The sequence below is a fragment of the Montipora capricornis genome, chromosome 1 (genome assembly GCF_036669925.1).
Source record: "Montipora capricornis isolate CH-2021 chromosome 1, ASM3666992v2, whole genome shotgun sequence".
NCBI classification, from domain to species: domain Eukaryota; kingdom Metazoa; phylum Cnidaria; class Anthozoa; order Scleractinia; family Acroporidae; genus Montipora; species Montipora capricornis.
Window position 1 is genome coordinate 29124671 of NC_090883.1, and position 14789 is coordinate 29139459.

A 14789-nucleotide genomic window follows, 5' to 3' on the forward strand; every position below is an offset into this window, starting at 1 on the left:
CAGTTGGCTATTTACAAGGGCTGCTGCAAAACTGAACAGGGATAACCCAAAACTACTTCAGCCGGTGGTCAGAGTGAGGCTGGAGGCAGAAAGTCTGGATTACAAGTCCGACCCACAAACAACTCATCATTATTAATTTTTAGCCTCCCCTTGCAACAACCACTCTGCCACTTTCACATGCTGTGCTAGTCGTATGTGTTTATCATTTTAAAGTTAATGGTAGGGTCCAGGGCATTACAGTAAGAGTCCTTGCACCTGCGTGCTAGGTCAAGATATTTGATAAGCAGAAGTAATTTTGAAATAAAAAGAAAGGTTTTTACTGTTTTACTGGCACTTACTGGTTTGGTAAGAGATACCTACATTTTTTTATGTGATGTTAGTTGGACTTTCTGTGCTCATTAAGGACGGTGCCAACTTACTGGCTGGTTTGGTTAGTTGGACTCTCTGTGGTCATTAAAACCAAGTCTAAAATGTTGGTCACAGTTTTATTTTTCCCCATAAACCTCCATGTTTGGATAATGACAAAGAGTTGTGATGAAATTATTTTTATTCCATGCTTTGCTTGTACAGTCTAGAAAGTAAATATTAGGCAAGTTTGTGGAAACATAACTTGTCCATTGCCCATGCACCACTAAGCACCGGCTTCCTAAACTTTGCCAAAATTACCGGGATGAGCATTTCGCTGTAATATATGGTAATCACTGTTAATACTCAGTGTTTATATTGTAAACCATTTCAGTTGTCTGTCAATTGGAATTGAAATCATGGCACAAGGAGGAGTATCTGTAGAAGCAGAGGACATTTTTGTCCAAAGCAAGGAAGCACTGGACATTACTCTTTTAGGGAGTGAATGGAATTCATCGGCTGGGGGGTTGTCAACATTAAACAGAGAGTTTGCAATTCATCTGTCACAACAGCCGCATGTCAGAGTTTCTGTGTTGGTCCCAGAGGGTGCTTGCAAAGATGAAGACAAAAAAGCAGCCCAAAATTTTGGGATCAATGTTCTTGATGCAGGTCAACAACCAGGCTTCAGTGAACCTCTTGACTGGTTGGGCTTCCCACCTCAAGATCACAGAATAGATGTTGTTGTTGGCCATGGTGTGAAACTTGGCCGGCAAGTTAACATCATAAAACGATTTCCACAATTTCAAAAGTGTAAATGGGTGCACATGGTGCATACTGCTCCAGAAGACCTCAGCAAATATAAGGGTTATGATAATCCTACTTCAAGAGGTGAACAGAAGCACTGGAATGAGGTTGATCTTTGTAAATGTGCTGACCTTGTTGTTCCAGTGGGATCAAGACTTAAAAAGGCTTATTCTTCCTATTTGCAGGGGTTTAAGAAGGATGAGCATATTTTTCAAATAGTTCCGGGTCTATTTCATAGGGAATTTGGGGATTTAGTGCAACAGGCCAAAGTTGAGAGTGATGATGATTTCAAGGTGTTGTTGTGTGGGCGTGGAGATGATGAGGACTTTGAGCTCAAAGGATATGACATTGCTGTTAAGGCATTTGCCGATCAACGCCTGAAAGGAAAACGATGTTATCTTCTGTTTGTGGGTGCTCCTGATGGGAAGCAGGATGAGGTCAGGAGAAGACTTCTCAACTGTGGAATTACTGATGAACAGCTGATGGTGCGAAAATTTGTACAGAGCCGGGCAAGAATGAAGGATCTCTTTTGTGAAGTTGATCTTGTCATCATGCCTTCAAAATCAGAGAGGTTTGGTCTTGTAGCCCTTGAAGCTCTATCAGCTCATTTACCAATTCTTGTGGGAAGTAATTCAGGATTTGCAAGAGCGTTAGAAGAGATTCACTTTGGAGACACGTGCATAGTTCGCTCAAATGATCCTGCCAAATGGGCAAAAAAAATTGATAGTGTCAGAGCTAAACATAAAAAGCGACTTGGTGAGATGACTTCTATAAGAGAGTCTTATAAAGAAAAGTTCAGTTGGATGGAACAGTGTGCAAATCTTGTGGAGAAACTGTGGAAAATGGTTCATGGTATTGTACTTATTTGTATTTCTTATTTTTATGTTCTTTTGAGTTGTTATTTACATTTAGTACAATTAGCATAAATTCTGTTACCGGTAACCCTACCTACTGGAAAGTGTGCTTTACTGGTCCTTTGGGATGAAGAGGGAAAAGAGCAGGTGCTAACAATAATTATTTGTGACTAGTTATTATTATATGGTATAATTATACCACATAAGTGAATAGCACTTTCCGCATGTTCTGATTGACTAGTTCAGGAGTGAGTAGCAAGTACTATTCAACTCTTGCAAAGGAGCAAATTTTATCAATAAACAAGGCGGCTGTTCGGCTCAATATTCAACTTGCAATTTGTGGTATAATTATACTTCATCTAAAAGAACTATTCAACTCAATGTTGGTGAAAGTAGTGGATATTAATTTTACCTTACTGCTTCCCAGCACGATAAAAATCCACCACCATTCACCTCCTACAAGGACAGTGCGTACTATTGTTCTTGCGCATATGTTCTGCACATCTCAAGAGACTCGGATTTCCTATGGGTGGTGCTTATTAATACAGGGATTTTTTTGCGCGTTTCAAAACTATGCGGAGAAAGCAGATCTTAGCAAGTGCTCTTGCACCCTGCGAGCAGAGCCTCCTTTTGTCTTTTTCTTTACTGAGGAGGACAAAAGTAGGCTCTTCCCGAATCGCGTCAACTCTGAAACCACCGCAGCCCGAGCTTCTGGACTAGTCAATCTTGTTTTCGCTAGTCAAACCAGTTTTTCCAGTGCAAGCGTCCATTTAATGACAAAACCGAGGGATCTAATTGAGCCTGCTGTACTATGAAAAACCAAGATGGCGCGAGATCTGGCATATTAGGCTTGAGTTCGAGACTGTATCCTGGCAACATGCAGCGCATATATTCAATAAAGATTTTACTCGATTCATGCAGAGCCTTTCTCGAGAACGCCAAAATCGAGCAAGCAAAAGAAAGGCTCTGCTTGCAGGGTGGTGCTCTTGGTATCCAAAATGAAAATTGGGGGTAACCATGCATTTTCAGGGATAATTATTAAGCTTCAATTTGGAAAAGAATGCCATACAGTACAGCCCAAAAATAATGCACGCGCAAGAAGTGGCACAAGAAGTTCTTGCACCGCAAGAACACGCAAGTGGTCAAAAGAAGTTAAATTGCGGTTTATCCGCAAGAAGATAGAAAGCTTGCTGCAAGAAGCCGCAAGAAGTTACAAACTTAACCGCAAGACACAAAAAGCGCAAGATTTCAAAAGAAAGGGATATATAACAATTATTCCATGAGCCCGAGTTGGATATGAAGTGATAAAATAACCAACTAGCGCGTAGCGCGTGTTGGTTATAATCACTTCATATCCAACAAGGGCGAATGGAATAATTCTTTTAGTAAATTCTCAAACCGGGTTTTGCCGCCGACTTTTATCTCCACAATTTTACAAAGCGTCTGGAAAGAGCATCTTGGCGCACTATTTTCCATATGACGTAAAACTTCGACTATTGGCTCATAGTCGGAGTTTTTTAGCCAATCAAAAAGCTAGAAATGCAACAGTCAGAGCTGAAAATTTACTAAAATGGTATGTTTCCTCTTGGGGAACATTCGATGGGCATGAGATCAGAACTCGATGTTTGGTCATCCCAATTTATCGCAGGCCGTACATGTACAGTATTTAACGCACTCGCTTAAAAGAAAGGCTGGTGAACATGAATGTTTCAAAGCAGTAACTAATTTCTGCACTTTCAGAAAAAAAATAACCTTCAATCACGTCATTAACTCCGGGCATTAACTACCAACAAGCAGGCTCGCAAGCATAACAAACCACTTCTGAAGAATGAACATTTGAATGTTTTAGATCGAACACAAATACATTTGCATATGATGCCAGGAAGGTGAAATGTCGTGTGATATCTTCATTGGCAACAGAAAACATGTGGTATCATAACAATACTAATAATAAATAACAAACAAAAGCTTCTGCATTTATAACTCCTTTCAGAAACACTTACATGTATCAAGGGAACTACTGTACATTGTAGAATGTCACCTGCGAGATCGAAAGACACCAGAGCGAATGTTTCAAAACGTAAAATACACACAAATGCAAAGATTTAATAAGGCCGCTTTGAAATTTACTTGTTTCATTCCTGTTTGATATCATTATTTTTCAAAGCTTTTTACAAAATTAATATTGTTGATTGATTATCTTCAAAAATGCGTGGTTACCCCCATTTTCTTACCTTAAGTTTGAATTAGTAGGCACCATCCTTAATGGAGACATAGTTTTTCAGTGAGTGATTAACCCATTGACTCCCAGGGGTTCCCCATTGACAAGTAAAATCGTCTGGCGTTAGACAGAGTAAAAGACTAAGTCTGGCCGGTTTTGGCCGGTTTGGACGTCAAAGGGATTATTAATAATTAATTAAAGGATCTGAGAACATGAACATTCTATAAAATTCGTTGATTGCTCCTTAACAACATCTATCCCCTTGAACCCTTCCCTTCCTGAGAGTGACACCAATAGATTTTACTCTGGTTATTAAATGCCAGATGAGTTTACTCGCCTATTGATTTGGGGGGGTGGGGGGGAAATTTAGGTGTGAGTGAGTGTAAGTTGTAGTGGAGGTTTTCTCAAACATTAAAAAATGTGTTTTTTTACAAGCCTTACATTTCAACATTTTCTTTATTTAAAATTACTCTAATGACATACATGTACTAGTAAGGAGGATGTCTGGACAAGCTTACAGTTGGAGAGAGAGAGGTGCAGTGTAAAGAAAAACATACTTTAATGACCATTTTTGGAATTTTTAGAATTTTTGTTTTAATTTCTACAGATGTGTTGGAAATGAAAATCAAAACAATTTTTTTTTTCCTGGTTGTTTCATGTTTGATATTCAAGAATTTTTGTGTGCAAAAAGTTATGTTTTCTCCGGCAGCGCTGTTTGTTAAATGAGAAACAAAATAAACCGTTTGTAACTTCAGCTTCATTTAAGAAGAAAGTGAGTAAAACCATCTTACATTTATTTAATTAGCTACAGAGTACTGGTTATTCAAACCAAAAAGTGCATGTATTGTGGGCATGAATAAGGAATTGTTTTCATTGAAAACAAGAACATTGTACGCGTAAGTCCTAGTACATGGCGTTCCTCAAGGGTCGTGCTTGGGGCCGTTACTGTTCACACTATATGTAAGTAAATTATTTGATATTATTAAAGGTCACTTGCCACATGTTCACATGTATGCTGACGATACGCAGCTATATATAGCGTTTAAACCTGATTCTGCAGAAAACGTTCTTGAAGCTGTCAATGCAATGGAACTTTGTATTCGTGACTTAAGAACCTGGATGCTCAATGATAAACTCAAATTAAATGACAATAAAACTGAATTTATATTAATTGGAACTTATAGACAACAGTTGGCAAAGGTGGATGGGATCTCTCTCTGTGTGTTGGTGATTCTAAGGTTTCCCCAGTCAAATCAGCAAAGAACCTTGGCACATGGATAGACAGTAACCTTAATCTCAAGATTAATGTTAACAATACATGCAAAGCTGCCTATATTACCATGTGACAAATGTGCGATGTATTAGGAAATACTTAGATGAGAAAGCATAACAAACACTGATACATGCTTTAGTAATCGGACAGATAGATTACTGTAATAGTGTTTTATATGGTTTACCAGCCAGGGAATTAACTAAGTTCCAACGCCTTCAAAATTCGGTGGCAAGAATTATTTTTAATATCCCAAAGATGTGTCACATCACACCAGTTCTGCGAGAACTGCACTGGTTACCTGTTCAGTTTAGAATACAGTTTAAATTTATCATGATCACTTTTAAAGTAATTAATGGACAGGGTCCAATCTATTTACAAGAGCTTGTTAAATTGCAGCAGAATGGAGCATATAATTTAAGATCTAGTAATAAGGGTCTCATGCTGCAGGCACCAAATGGCATAACAAAGAAAACATTGGGCGATCGTGCTTATACGTGTGCAGCACCTAAACTTTGGAACAGTCTTCCCTATCACGTGCGCAACGAGATTGATTTTAGTAAATTCAAAATTTTACTGAAGACTCACCTTTTTAATTTAGCTTTTAATTAGGATTTAATTGTGCAGGGTTTTAATAGTTTTTTACAACTTAGATAAGGTTTTGTGATTTTTCGTATATTTAAATAAGGGTTCTACTGTAATTTATTAGCTGATGTAATTTTTAAATTTTATAATTGTTATGCACATTTGATCATATGTAAATGGCATTTGCGCACTACCAGTATTAAACTATTATTTTATTATTATTATTATTATTATTATCCTCAAATCCTGAGGAAAGTTGATTTGTGCATTATTTGGCCAACCTAGAGCATCATGTAAAATGTACAGGAACCTTAAGTCTGGATTGTGTGATCAATTTTTTTTTCCTGCTTCTTTTAAAAAGTTTTATCCGTCACAGTTGATGGTGGCAGAATCATCCAATTTCTACGTTATTTTGGTGTCTTTGTCAGAGAGCTCTACTTGTCAAGCCACAGCAGAAGATGGCTCAGATGAACATTTTGCAGTTAGCAGTTTGCCAGTCACGGTTTGCCAGGCTGACCCAAAAATAATGGAACAGCATGTTGGTATGATGGAATGTGAAGTGACCACATGCAAGGAAAATGGAAAGAAGTCAGGCAAAAGAAAGATTTCAGAATCCAATTCTGAGGAAGGTACATGTACAGTTATGTAGTTTTAATTACAGTTTTGCCTCTCACAGGTATTTTACATAATAAGTTCCTTGTACACACATGGTATACAATATTGTGAAAGGAACTGAAATCACAATGGTCATCACATTTTAGGGAGCAACTTGAGCTTCAGTTTTATTAGAGACCTGAAAAAATCCATGCTTATTGTACAATAATGTAGATGAGAATTAAACCTATGAGTTTGTTTATCTGCTGTTCATACATTGTACCTGCCAACCCCCAGAGCACAGAAATCTGGAGATGTCTAGAAACTACTGTAATCTTTAGGTTGTAAGAATGTCATTTTTGGCAATGTCTGAATACCCTCTATAAATCACCTGAAGGCTTTCTGAATGTTCCAGACGTCTCTCGGTTAAAACAGCATTTACTTACTGTATTGCTATTGTTCTCATAACCACGTCAGCTTTCTACCATGTATTGAGCAATTTGATTGGTTGATTTCCAACCCATTATGATACTGATTAAAAATCATTCTCAATTTGATTGCTCTGTTTTAAGTTTGTCAATTGAGAACAGCTCAAATGAGAACTCTAAATACACTTCTTGTTATATTTTCCGTTTTGCCTTTTGAAAAAGGCCATGGTTGGTATTTCCTGGGAGATTTGGTGCTCTAATCAGGAGACCAGGAGTTTTGATGAAAACTAATGGAGACTTCCGGGAAAACTGGCCCAGGGATAGTTGGTAGGGCTGTGGTAAACTTACATGTACCTGCACTATTAAGCCATTTGTGAGTGGAGCGGTTGAGAGCTCTTGTTAGATCTCATTAGAGGTGAATTTAATTATGGTAGAGATTGTATAACCAATTTAGTTATTCTGAAGGAATGGCTGTGCTCTTATCCCCAATTATATTCATAGTCTTTAATTAATGGACAGTTTTCCTTTTTATTGACATTGAGACATTAATGAAAGGTTGGATGTCCTGAACATTTTCATGATGGTTAAAAGGAAACTCATCACTGTCTTCACGCTGAAGTTTACCAAAAATGAAAGTTCAGAATTCTGACAAAACAGAAAAGTTGTTATATTAATGAGACAAAAACAGTGGCCATTCTTAATGACAACTTAATTTTACATTGTACGTATGTTCAGATGCAAAAAGGAAACATCCTCAATAGCCGACACTGTAAGTCATGTAAAGATGAATCTTTCATGAAATAAATAATATTACTACTGTAACAGTATGTTCAACTTCATATTTAACATTACTCGTCAGATTCAACATTTGCATATTCAATAGATTGCATAGTCAATGTTTCAGGGTAATGAAATTGAATCATCTGTTGTGGTTTAAATTTATACATGTACGTAGGAATGGGTTCAAGTGGTAGTGCAAAACTACAGAGAGCAGAGCAACAGCTATCTGCAGTCACATCAGGTGCACTTTACAAACATTCTGTGCATAAGAGAAAATTAATGAGGAGAAAATTGTTTTTAAGACATCTGGAGATAAACATTCCTTGGGTGAAGTTGAAGTTGAAGTTGAAAGTAGGATAAATTTTATTTTTAAAATTGTTGAATGCTAAAAAATATAATTTGTTCATGGTTGTACTTAAGTGAAGAGGTCAGGTATTCTTCTTGGTATTACCTTGTCTTGATCAATTCTGTCATTACAATAACAATGTTATCATAAGTACTTTAATAACAGAGTGAATTCTGAAATCTGGTTGATAAATAGCATCCCTTATTAAACCATCAAGTGGAGCTTCTTCTGTGCTCAACAACGTTAATGCAACCCTAAACTTGTATTCTCTGTGGCTTACTCGTGGGTTTCTGTGGCCTTCCAAATTAAGTTGGGTTTTTTGACATTACAGATATTCCTGTAAGAAAACCAAAATGGCACCCCCACAAAACTCGAACTTGAACTTGAACTTGAACTTTATTTTTACTTAAACACGGTAAATTACAATCTACTTTAATCTATTTAAACATGATCAGAAATTAAAAGAGAAAATAGAGAAAATAAAAAAAATGTGCTTTACATAGATGCCGTGTGCGTTTAGTCTTTTCAGACGAAGAAATCGCGACAACCATTCCGAAAAAGTTTGCTAGCCGCAATTCAGGGGACAAGCTGTTCCAGATAACCGCACCATTATAACTAAAGCTATTTTTCAGGAAATTGGTGCGGGGCAATGGAACAGCTAGTTTGTTTTCAGATTTCCTTAGATTATAAGGTGGATCACATTTAGTGAAAAGAGAACCAAGATAGTCGAGCGCAAGACCATGAATAGATTTATAAACCATTAAGATTTAGATAAGATAAGATTTATAAACCATTAAGTGTTTACATTAGTTAACCCCCCATACCATACCATCAGGCAATACTTCTCCTTTCTTCAGAGTGGGAGAGTGGGGGGGTGGGGGGTGTATTGCAAATTTTATTACATGTAGGAGGAAGGGCCGGCAGAAAAAAAAGAATGCCTGATTTACTTTCTCAGTGGAACATGTCAAAAGTGATGTTACCTATCATTATGCTCTATCTGATCTGGTATGGTGAGTGAAACCATGAACTTGCCAACCATTGATTATGAACTGGCAAGAAACCAAAAATACTCGACAGAAATAAAGGTAGACCCACCGATTCTTTAAGAACAAATTTTTCATGTGTAAGAGTTACATGTAAATTTTGTCAGTTGTGTGTGTAGTGCCCACTTTTACACATGTATACACAAGCTTTAAGTTAAGATTCCCCAATAGAGGTGGTGATCATTCCACAATCTTTCTCATTTTTGCTTCTGACAAGTACATGTAGCTTTAAGCTTCTGCCTATTAGAAAGGGGACTTGTAATGTCTCAGTTGCAAAAGATGAGTGGTGTATTATATTCAATTACATGTACCAGCTACTATGTGTCTTCTCACTTTGGAATCAATTGAAATTTGTCACTGCTGCTCTTGCCCAATTCCATTGAAAAAACACACAAAAGAACTTTATTTAACCAATTGACCCTTCACATCCATTCCCTTATTTTGCTACAGTAGTTCTTCCGACCTTTCCCTCCAAAAATGACCACTTATTCTTATTCTGTCTATTATAGCAAACAATTTTAGTTGTGAATGTCAAACCCTATAGACCACTTTGCATTCTTTTGTATTTATGTTAATTAGACCTGCTGCCCTCATTTTGAAACAAATATTCTTTTTAAATTTTCTCGTCATAGCATTAAAACAAAAGAATATTTTATTTGGCTGCCATTATGAAAGAGGTCTATAGGGGAGAAAGGGCTAAGGATTTGAAAAGAATTAAATCTTGAATTGACAAGGTTGTATAGCCACTACGATTTGTCTCTTCACAGCTCTACCCAAGCTGCTTTTTTGAAATCCAAAAATTGGTTGGTTGGTTCCAACCAATAATGTTACGCTATACTGAGTAGGTTACCAAATATCATCATAGTTGTGCATCTTCCTCTAAAAATGAGAGTGCCAAATAAACTTCTGACCAGAAATAGAATATTCGGATTCATCATTTTTGGATTTAAACTGGCGAAAAGTGGAGGAAAAAAAATCCAAACCGTTTTCCACCTGAACACGAAAATTGTCAACTGTTAAGAACAGTACTTTAGTTGGCGTCGTATGGCCATGTAGCTACGTCGAGCTACAAAAAACGCGCGCAAAAATTAAGCCTCATTTATGTTTAGGTGTCCTGATTACAAGGAGCTAACCTGGCTTGAGCCTGCGATCCAGTTGAAAACCAGTACTTGGTCAGCGGTCAACTTAAAAAATAAAGCTAACCACCATGAGCTCTAAACGCGCGATATGCTCACGTGTTACTGGTCAGCAGATAGCTTGTGTCAGTTGACCATAACGTGGATGTCCCAACCTCGTGCCCAGGGTCTTGTCAGCTTTCAACATGGCGGCGGGTCGGGGGAAAACCAATATCAAAAATGTCAGCTGTAAATGGCCGCCATGTTGGGCGTATTGATTATTATTATTACAAGGAAAATTGCCTAAACACTTCCGTTCCAGGCAGTCTTGCCACTTCCCACTGTCTTGCCTTCCCACTTCCACCCCAACAGTCAGTATGGGTGAGTGTACACTGACATCATAACTAAAAATTTTCGCATCGATAGATTGCCCCAAAAATGTTACCCATTGTGCTCTGCTATTAATTAAAGAAATGACGTTCTGGTTTATTTTCTGGAAAAGAGGGTTCCATGGCCTCAAGGGATTATAGTGATAATAAGAATTATTATTGTTATTGTTATTGTTATTATTATTATTATTATTATTATTATCATCTAATCAAATTCTTAAACAATCTTAAATTTACAATATATATTATTATTATTATTATTATTATTATTATTATTACTGTTGTTGTTGTTATTATTTTTTTTATTATTCCAAAAAAATTTGGTCTTAACAGGGATAGACTCTAGGACGAAGAGAAGAAGAAAGGAAGAGAGAGCTTCAGAAATATCTGGAGATGAAATCTCCTTGAGAGCAGCTGCAGGTACATGTAGGAGAAATATTTTACTATGCCAGTTCTGATTCGTGGGGTTAATCAAAACCTTGATTGATAGAACTTTTAAGATAAACAACACTTGGATGGGATTCCATACTGACCTTCAAAAATTGTCTGTCATTCTGCGGAGGAATCTCTTCCCTGAGAACCTTATCAACAAATATATTTCCAAATATATTCAGACAGCAGTCAAGGGAGGGAAAACACAGTCTCATTCAGGAATCGAGCCCCAAGAAACACCTAAGTTTTTCTTTGAAATCCCTTACGTTGGGCACTTCTCAGTCACGGCACAGAGGAGTATACGCAAACTTGCTAATCGGTTATGTAAACCTATTGATATAAGCTTAGTCTTCACTACTTTCAAAGTCAGGAATCTTTTTAATGTGAAAGATGCTGTCCCTGTAGGGCTTTGCACGCGTGTGGTCTATAAATTTTCGTGTGCAAGTTGTAATGCTTGTTATGTTGGTGAAACCAGCCGACACTTCTCCACACGAGTGCGCGAGCACTTACTTTCAGACAGATCTTCGAACGTTTTTAAACATCTGCAGAATTCAGAGTTTTGTAAGGCATCCTGCACACCGGATTGCTTTGAGATCCTGGACTCTGCAGCCACTAAGTACCAAGTGAAGCTTATGGAATCCATGTATATAAAATGGGAGAAGCCCGATCTCAACTAGCAGGTGAAACACATTAACCTGACTCTCTCTCTGTAAGGAACTAAGCGTCACTCATTTAAAAATTTTTGTTTTGTTCTGTTTTGATTTAATACGCAATATTGACAACGCAATGTAACGAAGTTTGTAAGATCGCACGCGCTTTAAATTCAACGGCGATTTCAAAATATGTAACACTGAAGATGACGGATGTACCGTCGAAACATGTCTGGAAAATTAAAGAAAGTTGTTATTTTTATACGACTATCTATATTGTTGCTGCTATCTAGACCAATTGAGGTTTTCCTTTATAAGGAATGGGACGGGTGGTGCACACATGTACATGACCTTAATCTCGTAATGAATTCTGTCTTAGTTAAAAATGATGATGTTATAGTTGTAACTGTAACAAAATGATTTCTGTAATTTGGCTGGGCATCAGTTGCACTAGAATAGGTTTCATTTGGTTGACAGGCTTAAATCATAAATGAATTACAGAGGGTTGCCAACCAGACTCTTATTTTGTATGTTAATTATACAATGCACCCTTGAATATAAATACAGTATGTCTTTTAACACTATGACATATTGAATCATTTCTACACCAATGTTTTCCAAGTGTATAATAATGTTTTTTTCTGAATTTGAACAGTTCTAATTGAAAGTGGAAGTGGCCCCCCCTTCCTCCCCACAAAAAAAGGGCTGCTAGTGCTGAATGATCCTCATTGCCCTGAATCATCGCCCTCCTCTACAGCTAAGCTTGATGTATAGGCTAATAATTCGTCTCGGTTTTTACTCACCGATATTCACCGAGCCTGAGGTGAATAATTGTTTTAGTATACACTGTAACAATTACATAGCTGATTATTTGAAAATTATGCATTTTTTCTAAAACAATTAATTTCTTTGTCACCTCGGCAAAACGGCTTGCGGCCATTTTGCAAAAAACCGCTTAGGTGATTATGGTGTAATAATCACCTCAACGACAACCAATAACTGCAGAGAATTTGAAAAATCACCCATGTAATTGTACTAAAATCAATTATTGATATAACGACCTCTCAATGACCACGTAAATGAACTTACTCCGCAAACCTTCTTTTTACGATCTACTTAATTTCACTAGATTGCTGTTGGTGCAGAAAATATGTATTAAAGGGAGAGTATCACGGTATTACGTGTGTTCTAGCGGCAAGGAATGTTACTATTTATGAGCCAACCGGAAGCAACGTTATAATTCATGTGGGACATTTACACGACTTCCCAGATGACTGAGTGCAAAATTTTCACATTCGCTACGGCTAGAACATGCGCAATATTGCAGCACTCTCTCTTTAAAGACATGCCTATGAACTGCGGGAATTAGATAAAATAAGGCCTGTACTTTGTATATTAGTGGGTCTTAATCCCATACATGTAACAAGGATGTTCGTTTATTAAAGTGCTTGCTTGTTTTGGGAATGGTTTACGGGGTTTCCGTATAAAAATCCTTCAGAATTGTCAAAGTTAGGGGCATTCCTGAGTCAGCTCCTTGTAAGTTTTAAATCCTTTTTCACTCTAATCCTATTTGTTTGATGCCTATCAACTGAGCAAAAGACTGTTACATCTGTTGGTAATCTACGCAACAGGCTTTCTCTGAGCTACAAACCTGAAGAGGTCCATCATGTATAAGGACCAGGATTCTCAACTCAAAACATCTTAGACATACGAACTCATGTCCTGAAACAATTCAATGTACAGACTTCTCTAACTTCCACCCTTTAAACATTAAAAAGGGTTTTATCAAAGGAGAAGCATTGCGCTTGTTATGAAGAAATTCATTCAAAGAGAACTTCGAGAATTACAACCAAGATTTCGAACAAGGGCTCTGCAACAAGAGGATACCCAATCATTTCAGACCAAATTGCACTCCAGTCACTTCAATTCCCACTATGAATCAAAAGAAAGACATGAGAATCTACCGTTTCTCACAACCTACAATGCGGCAGTCGGAAAATCTCAAAAAGGCTCTATGAAATACCGGTACATTATCCAGAACCAACCGGGTCTTGCTGGGATTTTCAAACACAAAGGGATTGTCGCTTAAAGAAGGGAAAATTCGTTATGGACATCCTAGACGGCGCAAAAAACCCTTCTAGCGAACCAACAAGTACAACAACACAAGAAGGCAATTTCATTTACTCGGGTCAACAGAATCTACCAAGTTAAAAGCGTAGAAATTATTCTTTCGCCTACGAACGGTGTTCCCGTACAGGAATGGTAAAACAGCCAGTACACAAAACCATCCCTAGCCCTATTGGATCACGTTTATGCCAATGTAGAAGCTGTGGATAAGATAACTTAATTAAAACAACACTCAAATATTGAGTCTTGGCTCCTGTTTGTAAGGGTCTGATTGATAATATCTGCCTTTTTATTTTCAGACAAGTTTCTCAAGATCCTAATCAGTGCACCAAGTCTGGAGAAAGAACAACAGGAAGAAGTCTATAAACTGTTAGCTCAGTCAATCCAAAACTTTGAGAAATTCCGTGAAAATTCCTCGGATAATCTAAATGCAGTGGTAGCCTTTATTAAACTTTTAGAAAGTGGCTACCAGGCTTCCTTAGTGTCTGTCGGCGTGGGCTCTCTTGAAGTCACTGTGGATTGCCAAACCTTAAAAGGTCTTGAACATCTGTGGAATGACTATCTCTCTGGTCACCTCAATAGCATGGCTGAGCAGTACCTTGTAACCGATGAAATGAAGCGGAAACTCGGCCTGGAGGCAATAAGCCTGAAAACAACCATAAAAGAGGAAAACTACTTGATCTGCAGGAAAGCTCTTCTGAAAATTTCAGGTGCTTGATTAGATAGGTATTTGATGAAACAATCAAAAGAGGTTCTGGGTTATGCATGGGAAGTAGGTACCCTGTACTAGTAGCAGCTGGACCTTG

The 14789-nt window shown here is 37.6% G+C and overlaps 1 protein-coding gene across 1 annotated transcript in view; it reads left to right on the top strand.

Annotated features, from left to right (window-relative positions):
- Positions 1-14789, top strand: part of LOC138037664 (ankyrin-2-like) — a 35813-nt gene that overhangs the window by 1512 nt on the left and 19512 nt on the right. Inside the window, exons 3-6 of the mRNA XM_068883569.1 lie at positions 740-2001; positions 6508-6708; positions 11108-11194; positions 14283-14693. Coding sequence (XP_068739670.1) covers positions 765-2001; positions 6508-6708; positions 11108-11194; positions 14283-14693 — 1936 coding nt within the window. The 5' untranslated portion in view covers positions 740-764. The remainder of the gene's footprint in view (positions 1-739; positions 2002-6507; positions 6709-11107; positions 11195-14282; positions 14694-14789) is intronic.